At 51.4% G+C, this 20,059-nt stretch overlaps 1 protein-coding gene across 6 annotated transcripts in view; it reads left to right on the top strand.

Annotated features, from left to right (window-relative positions):
* Window positions 1–20,059, top strand: part of KSR1 (kinase suppressor of ras 1) — a 148,818-nt gene that overhangs the window by 80,421 nt on the left and 48,338 nt on the right. For 4 of the 6 annotated variants that reach the window (XM_029211440.1, XM_029211438.1, XM_029211443.1 and 1 more), the window contains exon 2: window positions 2,160–2,300. In XM_029211440.1, coding sequence (XP_029067273.1) covers window positions 2,160–2,300 — 141 coding nt within the window. Of the gene's footprint in view, window positions 1–2,159; window positions 2,301–10,036; window positions 10,635–14,524; window positions 14,642–20,059 lie in introns of those variants that run through there. The other 2 variants (XM_029211442.1, XM_029211441.1) reach the window with 2 other exon arrangements.

Genomic DNA, 20,059 nt, shown 5'->3' with positions numbered 1-20,059 from the left:
GACAGCACATAGTACACTTCTTGTGTGGCAACCCGGAGTTGCCTGCCTCAGCAGAGAGCGTTCCATCAGCAATGTCTGCTCTGGGTACCTGAAGGGCATGTGCTGCAGGAATGCCGTTGGGTTTGCCTTTGTCTAGGTTTCACTAAACATCAAAACTGTACAATGAGTGGAATTATTTTTGTTCTGACTCAGTGTTTCCTCTCTAGCAATTGTCCTCACTTGCCACTGAGCTCTCTAGATAGCAGGACTTAGCAGAGCTCAGGGCTGCAGGAGAGGGCCCGTGCCCCTGAGTCTAGCAGATTGTGAACCTGGGACCAGATACATTTCTGGGGGCAACTTCAGAAAGACTGATGTAGAAACAATGGTTTTGTTGTCATTATGGGTCTCATTTCACACCTCATATCCCTCTAGCCATAAGGGTTCTTTAACTGGGGTCTGTGGATAGAATTCAGGGGGTCCATGAATTTGGAGGGGAAAAGAATTGTACCTTCTTTTTTTTTCATTAACCTCATCTGAAATTTAGTATGTTGTTCAATTTGGATGGAGGCAACAAGGCACAGCCATCTTAGCAAATATGTGTGGCTCGGTCACCAGTAGAAATCACAGCTGCTTTCATATCACATGACAGTTGTGGGGCTATCTGAAAAAGCAGTTTGTACTTGTCACAACTTCAAAGGTATGAGACCCGTTGCTAGATATTGTTTGATGCTTTAATAAAGAAGCTTATAGTACTCTATAACAATTTTAAGTAATACGTTGATAAGTATATTTAAATATAATTGATTTCATTTGTAAACCTAATGTTCTGTTTTATGGATTTAAAAGCATTATTCTTAGAAAGGGATCAGGGACCTCCCCAGACTGCCAAAGGGGTCCATGGTCCAAAAATGGTCGAGAGCTCCTGTTTGGAAATTGGGAGGCTTTCTAAGTATTTGAAATTTTAAATTATTAAATGTCAGTAATTATTTTTTAGCATTGCAACTGTGCTAACAAAAAGAATCCTTACTCTTTAGAGAAAATATACCGAGATATTTACAGATGAAAGAAAAAGGAATGAATTAACAAGGGCAAAAACCCTGAAGGGGGCAGCAGGTCTTGGGAAGTGGCTCCAATGGCAGGGTTCCTTTGTCCAAGACTTTGAAGGTGGTGCCTGCCTTTGGGGGAAGCTCTCAACGGGTGCCTGGGTCGCTGGGTGTCAGCCGAGCCTGGTCCTCTTTGTGTTGTGCGCTCATTTCCATGTGTTCAAGTCCACTCCACCTTCTCAATCAGCCCCCGCTGCGCCCGCGCTGCAGGTCTCGCCCCTCTGCATCCGTCAGAACCCGGTTGGTCGGGGCCCAGCGTTTGTCAAAGAGAATACTAGTCTGACTTTAATTTACCCTTAGTTTTTTGAAGTTTTAGCCTTTTGAGAGTCTTTTGAAAGCTGTGGACACGCTTCCCTGGAAAATGCACAGATTCACTTGTCTGAAATTTGCATACATGTCAGGGATGGGTCTTGGTGGACCCAAGTCAGGGACCTTTGCCAGCCACGCCACAGCCCACAGGCCTGGCCAGCACTCACGGTGTGTGTGCTATGTGCCAGGCACACACTGAGTGCTTCATTTCTTCTCTGCCCCCCAGAGAGGGAGGTTCTATTATTACCCCCATTTTCTGGAGAAGGAAACTGAGACTTTCCTGGGGGCGGGGTGTTAAGTAGCTTGTCCAAGGTCACAGGGCTAGGGTGTGTCTGAGCCTTCGGATGCTAGCTCAGTCTGATTCTAGGCTGGAAGCAGCCTAAGTGGAAGGCTACCCATCTTCCCCAAACCCCCCTGTCTTCCGCATCGTCAATCACTGATGCGCCCCTCCTCCCCTTCCCCCAAGCAGGAAGCCCTTCTTCCATTTAACCTGTTTCTGTCTTCTGCCCAGTCTTGACAGTTACTCTCCGAAGAGCGTGGTCCCGAGGGGGAGGCCGTGCCAGCCAGCCTTGAGTGGGGTAACGGGTGATGGGTGGTTCTCTAGGATTTCCTGCTTCATCCCGTTTGAATGGCAGCAGAGGGGGCACCTGGCAGGCCCCTGTCCTTATCACACGGCCCGTGTTTGCCAGAGCTCCGCATATCATGCTCGGGGCTGCCATGTACACGTGCCCGGAATGAACCCACTTTTCTTTCCTGGACTTCCCACAGGCAAAGCTGGTCCGGTACATCTGCAAGCAGCGGCAGTGCAAGCTGAGCGTGGCTCCCAGCGAGAGGACCCCGGAGCTCAACAGCTACCCTCGCTTCAGCGACTGGCTGTACACCTTTAACGTGAGGCCGGAGGTGGTACAGGTACGTGGGCTGGGCTGTGGGGATTGGGGTCTGGGGGTGGGGCATGAGGGGGGTAGTCAAGCAAAGGGACCACGCACAAACCCGAGGACCAGCTCCGCTGTGGCTAGTGCTTTATACTCAGGAAAGGAATGTGGGGGGATGGCAGCAACAGGAGGGACTCAGGGTACATGTGGCTCTAGTATGTGTCCTGGGTGCCATCGCTTTATGAGCCAGACAGCCTGACCACACCACTCATAGGTTCGCCGTGAGGACAGCAGCCGACATTTCTGGAAACGTCGGCTGTGCAACAGACACTGTGTTAAACACTGTGCAGAGAATCTCACTTCATTCTCACAAAACCCTGTGAAGGAGTTACTGTCATTATTGCCATTTTATACTTGAGAAAATTAAAGCACAGAAGGGTCAAATAACTTGTTTAAAAGCATACAGCTAGTAAATGATAGCTTTGGAATTTGGAAGCAAGGGTCTGAGTTTAGTTTTCTCCTGTAACTGCAGTAATATATTATTTTCTTTCCTTTGTTCTCTCTTGCCATCCATCCAACCTACCCACCCACCTACCCACTAAGTAATCAACCAGTTTGCATGGAGAGGGTCAGGGGTCCAGGACAGCTCTCACGGGGCATCAATAAATCAATGCTTGGCAGGTGTGATTCACCCAGCCAGGTCTTTTAAATCCTTTATTTCTCTTCTAAAATCAAAAAGATGGACTCTTGCTATTGTTTTAAAAGTAATATGAGTTCATTTTATACTTTATTCATTTACACTTTGGAAAACAGAAAAGGGAGGGGAAAAATCACATACATATTCCCACTACTCAGAGAAAAATCTGTGGTCATTAAGATTCTGATTTTTCCTTCTAGTCTTTTTTTTTTTTTTGCCCTAATAGTTAAGTCTTTAAAAAAATCTCTAGTGGGTTAGACCTGTGCTGTCTAGTAAGGTAGCTAATATTGTGACTTGGAATGTGGCAAGTCCACACTGAGATGTGTTATGATTTCAAAGATATAAATTCAAAGATGTGCTGAATCAAGACTTGATACAGAAAAAAGGAAAAGAAATATTAACAACTTTAAAATTTTAATCTGGTGAGATGACACTTTTGGATATATTAAGCTAAATAAAATGTGATTCAAATTAACTTCATAGATATTTTACTTTTTAAAATGTGGCTGCTCAAAAATTAAAATTTAAGTGTGTGGCTTGCATCATATTTCTCTAGGGCAACACTGGTTTAAACCGTCGTGAATAAGCAATTTTATATTTTGCGCTTATCATTTGACCTGCTAAGCAGCCTGTTGTCCCCGTATCTTCACACTTGGTAACCCCCAGCCTTTTTTTAAGTGGATGCATGATGTTGAAGTGTATGTGCTGTGGTTTACTAGGCAGAGGTTGATTCCAGTTGTTGACTGTTATATATAACATGGTGGTTAATATTATTCAGGAAGCTATTTGTGTATTTAAGAATTTTCCCTAGGAGAGATTCTAGCACAGGAGGTGACGTGAGCATAAAAGGTTTGGGGAAGGGGGTAGAAGAAGATGGGAATGAATGGGGGGGACCCACAGCGGCGCTCTCAGCACCTTACATGCTCCCGGCCCTGGCCCCGGCCCCAGTGGCCCTCATATTTGTGGCGTATGCCAGCTTTTAAGAAACTGGCAGAGGGACTTCCCTGCTGGTGCAGTGGTTAAGAATCCGCCTGCCAATGCAGGAGACACGGGTTCAAGCCCTGGTCTGGGAAGATCCCACATGCCATGGAGCAACTAAGCCCGTGTGCCACAACTACTGAGCCTGTGCTCTAGAGCCCGCGAGCCGCAACTACTGAGCCTGTGCTCTAGAGCCCGCGAGCCACAACTACTGAGCCCGCGTGCCACAACTGCTGAAGCCTGTGCACCTGGAGCCTGTGCTCCGCAACAAGAGAAGCCACTGCAGTGAGGAGCCCACGCACTGCAAGGAAGGGTAGCCCCTGCTCGCCGCAACTAGAGAAAGCCCACTCGTGGCAACGAAGACCAACGCAGCCAAAAATAAATTAATTAATTAATTTAAAAAAAAAAAAGAAAGAAACTGGCAGAAAAGAGTTGGTCCATGTGAAGGTTGAGGGAAACTGTTTTGTGAGCTGGAGGTATCTTGGGCGTTATTAACAGTTCCGCGTACGTGTAACACATAATATGTATAATGTATACGTATAATAACACATAATACGTATAATGAACTTCACCTCTCTACATCTCTCCTTCTGTCTCCCCACCCACCCATCCCCACCTGCCTAACAGTTTTCTGCCATACAGGAAGGAGATCCAAACATATAATGGTTAATCCATGGTGACAGATTTAAAATCATGGGCTTGGAGACTAGGAAGAACTGAATGGTCCCTCCAGCTCCCCAAGCCAACCCCTAAAATTTCTCTAGGGGCTCCCCACCCCTCCTTAAAATCTCAGGATGAAGCCGTTTCCCCTCACACTCATGTCTGTAGCTTAAGTTGGAGATACTGGAGCCCCACGAGGGCAGTGACTTGCCCAGCATCTCATCAATGTTATCCCTACTTGGCCGTGAGAGTTCAGAGTGGCCGAGGGGCTCTTTGAGGGTCCCAGAGCTAGTAACAGGGACAGACTTGAGGTTCAGACCTGGGCCTGCTGGACTCCAAACTGTGCCTTCTAACTTCCTGTCTCGGGCCTGAGACATCGCTGGCAGATGGCTTTGCTCCTCAAGGGGTTTCCCTCAGATCTCCAGAGATGCGAAGTGCAGGAGACCCAGCCCCACCCATGTCAGTCTTTGAGACAGGAGCCAGCTGTGCCCAGGGCAGAAGCCAGTACCACGAAGGCTGGCTACAGAGGCTTTTTTGGCCTCTGGGGAGCACTCTGGTGGCAGCCGGTACAGGGGTCTCCCAGCCGGGCCCAGAGGTGAAGCAGATCCCGAGTCAGGTGATGTTTGAATCACAAAGTCACGCGTGATAGTCAGAGCTGGGTGGTAAATGAGGGGCGAGCTCCTTTGTGCTCAGTGGTCAGACAGGCAGGAGAGCCCAAGAGCCAGGTGTATTTGGGAGCCAGGATGCTACCTGGCGTGGAGCAGTGGGGCAGAGTCTGAGCAGAGAGCTGTGTGGGGACGGCGGGCTCAGGGTGAGACGGCACGAGAGTCTCCAGTTGCTCAGTGACTATTGCCCCAAGACGTACTGCAGACCCGCCCACCTCCCTCCATGTCTCCCTTCCCCCGCCACCATGGTCCAGGCCCCCATCCTCTCTCGCCCAAACTCCTGCAGCAGCTCTGGAACTGTCTCCCTGCTTTATCATTCACCTGCTTCATTGCATTTTCCACACAGCAGCCAGAGTGCCCGCGAAGAAACGTAAATTGGATCACATCACTTTCCATTGCTTCCCACTTCTTTGCGAATAAACACCAGATGCCTCACACACTTTGACCTCTGCCCGCCTCTCTCTGGCCTCATCTCGCTCACTGTCCCCTTCGCTCCCCCCGGTTTGACCTTTGCACCCACTCTAACGCTCTCTGGAGTGCTCTTTCCTAGGCTGATCCCGTGGGCATCATTCTAGTGTCAGGTCTATTGTCACTTCCTCCAGGCAGTCTTCCCTGATGATGTGACCTAAAGGTCACTCCTATCTTTCATTTTCTACCAATGCACCTTGGCTGATTTTCTCAAGGGCACCAGTCACTTTCTGGAGTTTACGTAGCTTATTTGTTGCTCGTGGTCTGTCTCCTCTCTCCCGCTGGAGTACAAGCTCCGGGAGACAGGGACCTGCCTGCTCTGGTTGTTGGTCACAGAATCCCCTTTGAGTATTGGGCCTGATGTGATGACTGTTTGAGAAGAGGGAGGAAGGGTGGATCTCATCATGACATGGCGGATGTCCCCTGAGTCAAGGGTTTGGTCCTGAGTGGGTGGTGACACAGGTTATTCCAGGGTCTGGCTTTCCAAGCCTGTAAGATAGGCCACCGTTGGGACTATAGCCCCAAAGATCCATCCTCCCAGTCATGCCCGGCTGCCCATGAGTCAGCCTCTGGAAAGACCCCGGGAGAGTTGGTGCTCCCAGGGGAGGGGCCTTCTCCAGGAAGGCCGGAGCCCCATGGAGCCCTTCTGACATAACGGACCACCTTCCATTTATTAAGGGGTTGTGCTTCCAAATGCCTGACCAGTCTCTTGCTGGGAGGCCTCTGTGTCTGATTATGAGTCTGCACCATGACTAAGGGGCTCCTGGGACCCCTGAGGGTCTCATTTTGCCTCAAAGCTGACATATAGAGAGCACACCTGGCGTGTAGTCCAAGTGCTGTGTGTGCACTGGGTCCTCGCTCTCTGCCACGTCTCTCTCCTGCCTCTTAGAAATGCCTGGGTTCTTGGCCTGGCTCTGGGAACCTGGCCAAACCCTCAACCTCCCTAAGCCTCAGTCTCCTTCTCTGTAAAATGGGGGAGTAACCCATGTGCCATGTGTTCGCTGAGGCAGTTGTGAGGGTCGAGCACTTCGAGGCACTGTGGCGTTGGCTGGGGTGGAAGAGGGAAAATCAAGGCGGTTTCCTCACCTCACCCTCAGCTGCCATTATCCCTGAGTGAGAGTCAGACCCGACAGAGGCTGTTGGAGGCTTGCACACCAGGCAGCTGTAAGTAGCCATCAGGGGAGTGGATGGAAACAGGGGCTGGCTGGGGGGCGCTTCTCTGAATCAAGAGGCAGTGGGAGTTGGCCGAGGGCTTAAGACAGAAGGCAGCACATGGGACCAACTGGAGGCAGGCCCAGTGTCCGCCTCCCACCTGCTGCTGGTCCCAAGGGCCACACATGGTCATCCTTACCAGCATTGGCATCCTCACCGCCATCGTCACCCTCACCGGTGGGCTGGAGGAAATGAGGCCAGAGTGGCTGGGGAACAGGAGGAGGGCAGGCTAGGCTGCCTGGGTTTTAAGAACCACAAGGAAACACTGGCCGGGTGTCACTCCATCTTCCCCCAGACTCCCCAGACCCTTCTTCTCAAGATTAGTCTTTTTCTTCCCCCCCAGATCTCATGTCAGTTCGGGCCAGAGTGTCCTGAATGTTGGAAAGAAGGCTGTTTCCTTTAGAAATCCCAGCCCCTTCTGACCGGGGAGGAGCTGCCTTCACTCGCTGTGTTCCTTAGAGATTCTCCTTGCCATGGGGGGGCGGGGGCAGAGTTAGAGTAGCTCCGCACCTGGCTTCAAGGCCAGCCCTGGGGCGTTGGCCTGTCTTGTTCTGTTTCTTAACCCCGGCAGTTGTGTGGACTCTGTTTTTGTTTTTGTGTTTTTGCGGTACGCGGGCCTCTCACTGTTGTGGCTTCTCCGGTTGCGGAGCACAGGCTCCGGACGCGCAGGCTCAGCGGCCATGGCTCACAGGCCCAGCCGCTCCGCGGCACGTGGGATCTTCCCGGACCGGGGCACGAACCCGTGTCCCCTGCATCGGCAGGCGGACTCTCAACCACTGCGCCACCAGGGAAGCCGAGCTGTGTGGACTCTGACCGGCACCCACCCCACCCTGCTAGGCCTTGATGCATCCTGTGTGCTTTCAGCCAGAATTGGTTCTAGAATAGGTGCAAATTTCACAAACCAAAGTTCCAAACAGCATAAAAGCGCCATGCCTTTCCAAAGTTGACCTCACAGACAGGATCCTTTGACTTCTGAATATCATTGAAATCATTGTTTATTTTCTTAAATAAATGTTTTATTTTGGAATAGTTTTAGATTTACAGAAAAGGTGCAGAGAGAATGCAGAGTTCCCGTTCCCAGCTTCCCCCATCATACGTTACCAGGGTACATTCGTGGAAACTCAGAACATGGCATTGGTACATGACTACTAATTAAACTCCAGACTCTATTTGGATTTCACCAGTTTTTCCCTTACTGTCCTCTTCCTGTTCTAGGTTCCAATCCAGGGTACCACATTGTTTTTATTCACATCCAAATTTCCTTTTCTTTTTTTTTTTAGACGCTAAAATGGGATCGTAGAATATATACCATCCTGTGGGTTTTTAGTCTGAATCTCATCTCTGTGTTAGTCCATGCAAACCCACCTCATTCTTCTTTAGCAATAGAGTAGGAAGAGGTTGGATTTCTCTGTGATATCTTAGGAATCGCTGTGTTGGAGGGGTGTCCACGTGTGCACGTAGAGGCCCACACAGAAGGCATCAGTTCATGCCCAGAAGAAGCCAGGTGCCCAGCAGCATGGCACCTGGCATATACTTGCTGGTGAAAAGTGACAGAGGAATGAGCGAAGGTCACAGTGGGATGGAGGCTGGGGGTGCCAGACTTGAAAACGGGGTCTCTACCTGTCCTTTTTCTGTCTGGCTTTTTGGGGAAGGGATCCAAATCCATGAGGTCTGGTAATTTCCTTGTGCTGAGCTATGGGGGTGCATTGGTGCAGTCAATACCCCCAAGATGATTTGCCCCAGGGCTGCTCCCCGAGGCCTCTGGGGATGGTCTTTGTGTGATGGGACTTGTCTCTTCAGCCTCTTCGAGTTCTCTGCTGATCTTGAGGCCTCATGGCTTCGTGACTGGGGCTCTAATTCTTCCCGCAGGAAAATACCTGCATCATACGTGTGTGTAGCCATGTATCCACGTATAACCTCCTCCTTCCTTTTCAAAAGCACCTTCCCAGGATCTGGGCCTCTAGGGTTATCTAAATAGTATTTCAGCTTTGTCCTTAGACTGTGGTCACCAGTTTGTGGCCATACAGTCTCCTGGAAAGAATGCCCTCCTGCTGGATGAAGAGAGGGGACGGACGTGGAAGTGGCCTCAGGGCGGTGTGGCACTTCTGGGTTTCTGGTGTGGACGAAGGGACTCTGCACTCTTCCTCCTTTTGCCACCGGGGACACATCTCAGCCCTCTGCGGCTCCAGAGCCTGCTGCAGGCACTCTGACCTGTGTACCCACTGACTCCTCTTCTCCCTCCTCTGTGGATGCTGGAGACGGGCAGCTCTGGAGATGCCTTTCTGTATTCACCCACCCATCAGTCCTTTGTCCAGAGTGACACTGTGCAACAGAACTTTCTGTGATGCTAGAAACATTCTCTTCTGCCCTTTGCAGGGTGGTAGCCACCAGCCACACGTGGCCCGGCGGGGGACACTTGAAATATGTGTAGTGCGACGGAGAAAGTGAAATTAACGTTTGTTTCTATCATACTGAATTTTAATTTAAATAGCCACTTGGCGGCTGCTGTGATGGGGCAGCACAGGTCTGGAGCCCGTGCCGGTGGGGCCGTGTGCTGAGAGCCGGGATGCTAAACACGCTCTCCCCGGTGCCAGGAGCTCTCAGGCTTGGGGGAGATGCACGATCAACAGCTGGCACCGAGTGCCAGGACGGAAGCCAGCCTGGGGTCTGTGGAAGCAAGCGGGCACACTCACCGTGGGTGCTGGCCGGGGGCTAGCCTGGCGGGAAGGGGAAGGACACACTAGACGGAGGGAGGGAACAGTAACTGCAAAGACCCCGGGGTCTGGGTCTCAGAAAGCTCGTGCCGTCCTCACAGGAAGTGCTTGCAAAGGGCTGGTCCGGGAGGAGATCGGTGAGGAAACAGGGTTGGTTCGTGGATCTCTCCATGAGTGGAGCGTAGGGGTTGGGGTTTTATGTGGGAGATCATGGAAGAGTGTGTGCATGAGAGAGGAAGACAGAAAACATTAGGATTGTTTGAAGGAAAGTAGAACTCCTCCTAGTGAGAAGGCTGGGTTCATCAGGGCTGGCGGGGTGGGGGGGCAGGGGTGGAAGGTGAGCCAGTGCCCCTGGCTGGTGAGGAGTGGGAAGCAGGTTTGGAGGGTTGGGGGGCCTTCGGGACGAGGGAGTGAGCAGGAGACTGAGTTTAGAGGCAGGGCGCCTTCCCCGGGCATCTAGAGTCACACGCTGTGACTGTTTCCGCCCCCTTCCCCATCTATAGGTTAAAAACGAAAAGTCACAGCTTCATGTTCTGGCTGCAGCTGGGGAAATGATTTCAGAGCCTGCTGGCTTGGAGCCATTTTTGTTTCTTCAGCAATTTCCCTGTCGGTAGTTGTTAAAGGAAGTGGCAAGCGTTGGCTGGGATCAGTGCTAGCCGGGAGCGTGGGTGATGTGGAGGCTGGATTCCATGGGCCACAGGCTCCCCGAATAAGGTCTCGCTGGTGGCGTGGTTTTTTTTTTTTTTTGCGGAACGTGGGCCTCTCACTGCTGTGGCCCCTCCCGCTACGGAGCACAGGCTCCGGACACGCAGGCTCAGCGGCCATGGCTCACGGGCCCAGCCGCTCCGCGGCATGTGGGATCTTCCCAGACCGGGGCATGAACCCGTGTCCCCCGCATCGGCAGGCGGACTCTCCACCACTGCACCTCCAGGGAAGCCCTGGTGGCATGTTTTGAACTGAAGATGCAGGCGGGTCCGGTAAGGGGTTTTTGTGGTGGCCCCGACTAGGCAGGTTTCTCTTTCCCCTTTCCTCTGTCCGTGCATTCCCATGTGTAAAGTCAGGCCTTCTCCTGGGGATGGGCAAGAAAGCTGCCTGACCTCTGCCACCATCTTGGTTTCCCATTAGCTGGGAGTGGCTCTAGCTCTGTGGGCCCCGGGATGTAGCGGGAGACTGTGTAAGATTAGACCAGAAGAGTGAACAGGTATTTGGCTCCCGGGTTCAGCTTTAATAGACGTGAATCCTGCCACCCTCGCTCCTCGCATCTCCTCACATCCCTCTTCCCATCCCCACCCTCTCCCTTTGGGAGCCAGAGGCCCCGCCATCCTAACAGCCTTGCTCTTTGGCATCTGGGAGCCTCCTCGGAATGCAGCACACACCCTCACCCAGCCACGTGCAGGGATCCAGGCCAACAATCAGCCCCACCGCCTGGGACAGCCGCCATGCTGAGGAATTGAGATCTTGGGCGCTGACCTCAGTACCAGCCCAGAGCGGCTGGGAGGTGGAGGCCTGCGTGGTGGACTGGCATGTGGGCATCACCCAGCCAGTCGGAGGAAGACCTAAAGTTGGGATATGGGAGGAAGAGGGCAAACTACAAGGCAGCATTTTATAGATACCATCCTCTTTAATCCTGATACCTTGGGTGGGGGGTGGGGGCCGCGGGAGAAACACTATGATCCCCACTTTATAGCTGAGCAAACCAAGGCTCAGAGATGTTGAGCGACATGTTAGCGTCACACAGCGAGCCAACAGGCAGGTCAGGATTCAAACTCACGTTCTTGTGACTCCAGATCCAGGCTTCCTTCCCCTGACAGATTTTGTCTTCTGACGTCTTACCCAGAATAGCTCAGCCTGGGGCTATTGTATGTAGCTGTGTAATTGAATTGAGCTTTATTTCTTTCAATCTTCCTCCCTCTTCCCTCCCCCTCCCTCTCAATCTCTTTCTTTCTTTTCTTTTCTCCTGCCTTTCTCCCCTCCCCCATTTTTCCTTTCTCTTCCCCCCTCCCTCTATCCTTCCTCCTTTCCTCAATCCCCTCCTTCTTTCTTTCCTTTCCATCCATTTATTCTACATCCAATGATCACTTACCTTGTGCCAGGTATCCAGATTAATTACCACAGGGGATTCATTGATGAGCCGAGTGCAGTCTGCCCTGGAGGGCTTACAGGGTGGTGGGATGTACACGTCTCCAAGTAACCACGGGGCAAAGCAGACTGACGGGTCCCCAGGGAAGACAGTATGAAACATGGGGGTGACACAGAGCTGAGGGCGTGCTCACGTTTTCTCCTATTTGTCCAATCATGCGTTCGCCCAGTGAACGTGCACTTACCTCCTGTTGTGTGCCAGGTGCTGCTCTAGGCATTGCCTGTGAGTTCCTGTCCTTACGGGACTTGCAGACGTCACACTTTCCCGTTGATGAAGTGATTTATTTTTCTGATCATGAACCAAAGTGCCCTCTTTTAAGCTCTGAGTGAGGAGGTGCGGCTGATTCCTAGAAATCTGAAAAATCATGAGATGACTGCTCTGCTTAGCCCGTACTGGTTGGCATTTTTGAATGATGAGCCCATCTCCTCAGTCCTTTAGATTTCTGCGCTGCCAAGCCCAGCGAAAACTGACGAGACCGAAAGTCCCATGTGGGCAGGGACCTGGCTGTCTTGTTCACTGCTCTATCGCCAGTGCCTGGCGTGTAATAGGTGTTCTTGTTGAATCTAAATAAGATTATCCAAAGAGTTTTGGTCTCTTAGGTCTCAGGAACTCTCTCATCTGAGCTAGTGAAGGTTGAATTGCAAGGGTCTCTGGGGAGGACTTTAGGGGCTGCCGATGGCCTGCTGTGGCCTAGGGTTCCTGAGCTGCCTCTGGTTTCCGCTGGCAACGGGTTGGACTTGAGCAAGACTGTGTGCCTGTAGCCTCCTCTGGGGCCACTAGCTCCTGGGCTGTCAGCTGTCCACCTTCTCCAGGGACTGCCTCAAAGGCAAAATTGCTCTAGAACAGATCTGCCCAGCTAGGTATTGGGAAATTCTTGTGTCAACACCACACTGTTTTAATTACCTTAAAGCAAAAAGTCTCTTCTCTCATTATTCTTTTTTTTTAAAAAAAATCAGCATATAAATTTCAGTGGTCCTTGCTTCCAGCTATATGTCTTTGGGCAGGCAGCAAGATTAGAAAGAAAGATCGCTTAAGAGCGTGACCTCTGGAATTAGACAGCCCAGACCCTGCTGTTGGGAGGCGGACATAAGCTTAACTCTGCCACTTGCCAGTGGTGTGACCTTGGATAAGTCCCTTACCTCTCTGAGCCTGTTAACTCATCTGTCAGCTGCTCTAGCTAGAAACTGAGGAGTCATTTCTGATTCCTTCTGCTTCCTCCACCTCGACATTCAATTGACTAGCAAATCCCACCAGCTCTATTTCCAAATATATATCCCCAATCCATCTATGTTTCTTTTTCACCGCTGCCACCTCCCTAGTCCTAGCTACTGCATGGACTTGTGCAGTAGCACCTACATCCCTCTTTGTATCACTCTTGCCCTTCCCTCTGTTTCATTGTTCATGAGCCAAGAGTGATTCTTCTTAAAACCCCAATCCAACCACCTCACTTTCCTGAGTACAGTCCTTCGCTGGTGTCTTGTTGCACTCAGCATACAATCCAGACTCCTCACCATTACCTTCAAGGCTCTGGAATATTCGGTATCTGCCTCCTTCTATTTGGCCTCCTGCCCCTCCTCACTCTTCCCCTCATGTTAGGACAGGTCAGGTTGTTTCCTGTCATAGCCCAGGGCCTTTGTGTGTTCTGTTTCCTCTGCCTGGAAATTTCTATACTCTCATGGCTAGCACCTTCTTGTCCTCTGACAGGAGCTTAACAGTCAGCTCTTCAGAGAAGCCGTCCTGTCTAAAATTAGATGCCCCGCCCCGCCGCCACCCAGCCATACCCACCACTTTGTCTCAGTATGCTGTTTCCTTTTAGCACTTATTCACAAATCTCAATTACGTATTTTAGTTACTTTTGAATTTGCTTTTTATTGTTTCCTAATAGGATATAAGCTCCCTAAGGAAAGAGACTATATTTTTTGTTCACTGCTGTACCCCTTGTACTGAGTAAGGTGCCTGGCCCACCCTTGCTATTCAGTAGCTATCTATTGATTGGATGGATGGATGGATGGATGGATGGGTGGATAAATAGGTGGAGGATGACATGGTACCAGGACACTTAGTAAGCACTTACTAAGTAAAAGCTATTATGTTCTCCTACTTCTAGTTAGAACTCTTCTGTAGCAAGTTCCAATATAAACCGGCTTAAAGAAAACAGGCTTTTATCAGCTTAGGTAATAAAAGTCCAAGGAAGTCTGGATGCAGGGGCTCAGATGATGCTATTAGAGCTCACTTCTTGGACAGGCCCACTCCACATGGCAGTCATGAAGGGCACAAGCAGCTAAGCTTCACTTTCTTTCAGCACAGTAGTGGTGTTTCCTATTGAGAGCTTCTTACCCTAGAACTGTAGCTGAAAAATCCCAGGGAAGGCTCTGATTGGCTTAGCTTTGGTCATGTGCTCATATCAGAACCAATCACAGAGCTAACAAGACAGAGAACTCCAGTTGGCCCAAACTAGGTCATAGGTTCAGCCCTTTGGCAGAAAGGTGGCGAGCCTGAAGGGTCAGGGCCACCTACACTTGGGAATTGGGTCTTGGAGGAAAGAGAGCCCCACTGACAGAAGAAGGATGCACAGACACACACTCTCACTCCCTTAGATAACAATAACTGTTGCTACTGTAGCTCCCCATCCCTCACCCTCATCAGGGGCTCTCCATGGGGATGGGTCACCTGGCTTTCCCCTGGGGGGGACCTTGCGGTGACCGTTGTGCCCGCCTTTCCCAACAGTGAGCAGAACTCCTCTGTCTGTGTAGGAGGTAAAGGGCCTCAGGCTCAGAGGTGGTTCGTCAAAGGCCCAGACCCTGGCAGGGGTTCTGCAGAGATCATGTTTCTGGGATATAATAGGTGAGTCTATTCTTCAGTTTTTGTTTTTAATAACACTTCTCATTTTCTTCACTAAGATAGTAATAAATATTTATTTTAGAAAGTATAGAAAAGCAAAGAAAATAGGTCATCTGTAGTCCTGCACAGAGGTAATGATTGCTTCTTGGCTTTTCAGGGTGTTTTTTTTTTTTTCTTAATATCCAGTAACTTATGTGTGTGTTCCTTTTCAAAATGTGAAAAGCATAGAAATTAAAGAAAACAATACTGCTGTTTATTGATGGCTTACCTCATGATCTTACTACTAAGAGGAAATGATGGAAACATTGTGGTGCATTTCCTTCCAGTTGGCCTTTGTTGGTTGATTTTTCTTTCCTTTTTCTTCTTTATAAATGTCATTTATTCGTGGATTTATGCTGTGACTCTTTAGTGAGTGTTCCCAATGTGCCTGGGACTGAGCTGTGAGCTTTACATGGAGCATCTCGTTCAGTCCTCCTGATAACCTTCTGGGGAGATGTCTCACTCCAGTCCATTATGGCTGCTGTAACAGAAATACCATAGAATGGGCTAGGTAGCTTAAAAACAACAGAAATTTCTTTCTCACCGTTCTGGCAACTGAGAAAGAAGTCCAAGGTCAAGGTGCCCTCAGATTCAGTGTCTGGTGAAGATCCGCGTCCTGGTTCATAGATGACCGTCTATCTGCTGTCTCTTCACATGGCGGAAGGGACCGGGCAGCCCTCTGGTGTCTCTTTTATAATCAGGGCACTAATCCCATCCTAAGGGCCCCACTAATATCATCACATTAGGATTAGGTTTCAATGTACAAATTCTGGGGAGAACACAAGTGTTTAGTCTGTAGCAGGAGGCAATGCTTTTATCCCCAGTATAGGAGAGAGATAGAGAAACTGACAGTGTCACTTACCCGAGGTCACCTAGATGGTAAGTGGGGGAGCCAGGATTCATACCCAGGAAGTCTGGCTCCAAAGTTGGGGTCACAACACACACACTTTACATTCTCATGGATGAGACCATGTTGTATATTCCTTCTGTGATGCCTGAGCATCTTTTTAAAAATTTCACCGAAAGTAACATTTTCTAAAGCTAATTACAAGTGTTCATTGTAGGAAAATTTGAAAATATAAAAAAGCTCAAAAAAGAAAATAACCCCCCCCCCCAACAACCCCACCAGCCACTGCTAGCCAGCCATATCACTTTGTACATTTCTTTTTTCCAACTACACATAGTCAAGGTCACTGTTTTTGGTGTACAGTTCTATGAGTTTTTGTTTTTTAAGTATATGTATTTTAATTAATTTATTTTATTTTTGGCTGCTCTCATTTTATCGCTGCGCGCAGGCGTTCTCTAGTCACGGAGAGCGGGGGCTACTCTTTGTTGCGGCGCGCGGGCCTCTCATTGCGGTGGCTTCTCTTGTTGCAGAGCACGGGCTCTAGGCACGTGGGCTCAGCAGTTGTGGCTCGCGGGCTCAGTAGTTGTGGCTCGCGGGCTCTAGAGCGCGGGCTCAGTAGTTGTGGCACACGGGCTTAGTTGCTCCGCGTCATGTGGGATCTTCCCGGATCAGGGCCCGAACCCGTGTCCCCTGCGTTGGCAGACAGATTCCCAACCACTGTGCAGCCAGTGAAGTCCCTTCTATGTGTTTTGATAGCTGGTAGTTTGTACGGCTCTTCCTTTGGGTGTCTAAACCACCCAGCCCCAAATCTGTGAGAGCACCAGGGGCATTGGAAGCAATTGGAGTTCATGCAGGGGTGGGGTTTCCCCAGATGATTCACCGGGAGGAGGGAGACGATCGTGCCCCTCGTTGACTCGGGCCAGACCCTTTGGAGGGGGGCAGTGAGGCAGGGAACACCTCTCTGTCTGCAGCCTCGTACCCCAGATACCCTGGGTGCCCGGCCCCCTGCAGCGAGGCCCGCTGGAGCCTCTGTGTCTTACGCCCAGCACCTGCTCCGGGAGGTCTGTGCTGACTCCCCAGCTCCCCAGCACAGACTATTTTTGGCTGCAGTGACTGTTCACTACAGTCATGAAAACAGAAACTCCTCTCCTCACCTCCTTCCCTGGGACACCACACCAGGGACCGGGGCAGCCAGGGACCCTGGGCTCGGGCCCCTCGCCATGCATTGCCTGTGGAGCTGGGTGATGGCCAAGGCTACAAGGAGCACAGGGACCCCACCACCCGTGGTGCTGCGTGAAGCACAAAGCCTGGACCAGCGCGGGCTGGAGGGTTGCGAGGTAGGCACTGGGGGCTGGGATCAGGTGGCCTTTGCGTGAGAGCCTGGAAGGAGTGTGTTTGGCTGGGCTCCGGGTCCTTGCTTTGCTGTCTATAGAACACATCTGGAGAAATCAGCATATTGGGGTAGCACATGCCTTCCACTTCATTATTTCATTCCCTTTCTTTTTGGCCGTTAGGTGGCTGGAGGGGACCCGTCGGAATCTTACTGAAATAGATCTTGCCCTTCTAGTGAATGGTTTGGGGCCCGTTCGTGCTTTTGGTTTGAACAGGGCACACACTTGTTGTGAGCCTACTTCTTCTGCCAGGAGCTTAAGAAGCCAGCGTTGTGTGGGCAGGCCCAGCCCTGTCTCAGTGCTTCTGCTCAACCGGATAAGGGGGGCCAAGCCCTATAGAGGCTGTGAGTGCTAGCTTTGGAGGTACATGGACCAGGGTCCAATCTAGGCTCCATCGCTCACTTGCTGTGTCTTAGGTGAGTAACCTAATCTCTCTGAATCTCACTTCCCTTAGCAATTAAGCAGTTGTGCCCAGGCCACTTCACAAATGGCTGTAGTACCAGCAGTTGTTAATTTATGATTAGATTGGTTGTGAAAAGAGGAAGCATGTCAGGAAGCTGAGTGAGAATCAATGTGCCACAGCCCCGGGCGGGTCTTAGCGCTCAGCTCAGAACCTGGGTGTTTGGGTGTAGCTGGTGATGTGCGATTTGCTCCTTCTTTACAAAAAGAAGAAAGATGTGTCACTGAAGTGGGCATGGGTGGGGGTGGGCAGGAACATGGAGCCGAGGATTTCTGCCCACCCACCACCTTTTGAGTCACCAAGACATTAGGGACTTGCCAGGCTCCAGGTGAGGCCATGAGCCCAGAACCCCACTGCTTCCAGATTCCAGAGGGCTCTGGACCCGTGAGGTGAACACATGGCATGGTGTCCCTTAGGCCAGCACCTTTGGCAAAGATCCTCAGGGCAGACCTCAGGGAAGTCTTCCCTTTGGCTCACCTCTTAGAGCAGCTCAGAAAACCTCTAAAGGAATGACACCTTTACATCTGGGTAAGGAATGCCCACCGTGGAAAATGGTGAGCTCTCCCAGGGGTCGGTACATCCTGGTGTTGGTCCCCGGTGTTGGTCAAGGTCACCAGGGCCTTGGTCCTGGTGCTGTTGTTCTGGGTGACCCAGGCAGGTCCCCTCCCCTCTCTGGGCCTCGGTTTCCTCCTTTGTAAAATGAGTGTTGGACTAGAATGTCTCTAAGGGTCCTTTGAATTCTGCCATTGACCTTGGCAGAGAAAGGATTTTTCTCCTTTCTTCACCAGCCTCATGAATACCCATTGGCCCCCTTCATGCCCTCAGCCCCTGGTGGCTCTGGCGATGGCCTCCTTGGCTTGAGTCCTGGCTCCATTGCTGCTATGGGGCAGGAGTTGTTTACAGGGTTTCTGGAAAACTACAGAGAGGGGCTGCCTCCCTCCAGGGTCTCCCGAGAGATCTCAGTCTCCCGCTTGGCCATTGTGGGACAGCTTTGAAACAATGGGCCCCTGTCCTCAGCCAAGTAGCCTCTGCCTCTCAGGTCTCCAGCTCCGGGCTCATGTCCCGCAGCCTGGCTCACCCCCCCTCCCTGCCCTGGACAGACAGACTGATGAACAGCCCCAAAGGACAGACAGTGCGCTGGACACTGGGACGTGCCCCTCTGGTCGAGGGGCCTGTGATTTGTCTCCTGGCCCTGCGGGAGGGCCCACCAGGCCAGCGCTGGGGCCAGGCGTGTGCCCGGGTCCCGAGTGAAGTCGCCGCGCACTGAGGCCCGTTTGCCAGTCCGGGTGCCCTGCCGTGGGGCCGGGCGGGGGGCCTGGCTGGCCGCTCTCAGAGCCCTCATGCTGCGGATGTCGAGGAGACAGAGTAGACTTTCTGGGAATCCTCACTTGACTGCTGTGTTTGTCCAGGGGAGAACTGGAAGTGGGAGACAGCGACAAAGCCGGCCGCAGACATGGTCACACCTGAGAGCCCCTGTTTATTTCTGTCGGTGCCTTTACCCCCAGGAGAGCTGGGGAGGTGCGTTTCAAACCAGACCCTGCTCGCTGCACCCTCTGTGGAGGATCACTGGGCATATCCCAGTTCGCCAGGGCTGTCATCCTGGGCAGTTCCTCACAGCTCTCCCGCTTCCCGTCTCAAAAATGTCCCCGTTGGGATGGTCCAATTGCACGCTCACCACCCCCCTCCGGAGGCCCTCCTCTTCACCCAGCTGCCGGCCCACTGCCACCCTGCTCATCCATCTGCTGTATCAACAAGGGACGCCACGAGGGCCTGTAGGTCTGGGGAAGCTGCTGCCCTGGAGCAGGGCTGACGTGGTGACAGGCCCCTGACCCCTCCAGCTTCCCCAGCTCTGGCCCCTCCACACTGCCCTGCTCGTACAGGGAGGGACTCCCTACCTGCCAAGTGTCACCCAAGGGCTAGTGTAGCTCTCTGGCTGCCGTCAAACCCTCCCCCTTCCTACCTGGACCCCAGTCTTCCGTTTGAATGTTCTCTTGTTTGTTTGTTTTAGAGTATTCCATTTTGGGTTTGAGTTTTACTGTGGAGTCTAGTGGAGAGTCTAGTGGGTTCTTTCCCACAGAGAGCAAGCATCCTGGGGGTAGAGAACCCCCTGCTACAGAAGCCCACCCATCTTCTCTGTCCATTTTGGGAGTAGCGTGTATTGGGGGAAGCACACAGCCCCAAACCTGGGGGGCGGTGTCTGGTACGTATATGTTTGTCTAATCCTGGTCATCTGGCCATTTTCAAACAGCATCCAGGAGGAGCAGTTTTGGAAATGTGTGTTGATGACACATAGAAAGGTGACAAAATGTAGGCTGCCTAGATGGCAGATGTGGGCATGCCTTGCCTCTCCGTTGTGTTCCCCTTCTGCTGATTGTGTGCTGGGATTGGATGGGGAGAAGACACGTCAGCACAGGGAGAGGCAGGCAGGAAGGAGCAGTGAGACCCAGGGCCACCAGGGGATGGAGCCCAACATAGTTAACGTGTGTTTGTTGAGTGGCTGAATGACCCACGAGGTCAGGGGTTGCTAAATTACAGCCTATGGGCCAAATCCAGCCCACCACTGGTTTTTACACAGCCTTTCGAACTAAAAAATGGTTTTCACATTTTCAACTGGTAGGAAAAACAAAACAAAGCAAAACAAGGCTCTTTCGTGACATGTGAAAATGATATGAAATTCAAGGTTC

This window comes from Monodon monoceros, unplaced genomic scaffold (genome assembly GCF_005190385.1).
Source record: "Monodon monoceros isolate NGI ecotype Baffin Bay Population unplaced genomic scaffold, NGI_Narwhal_1 Super_Scaffold_9, whole genome shotgun sequence".
NCBI classification, from domain to species: Eukaryota; Metazoa; Chordata; class Mammalia; order Artiodactyla; family Monodontidae; genus Monodon; species Monodon monoceros.
This window is presented reverse-complemented; position numbering and strand designations above follow the sequence as displayed.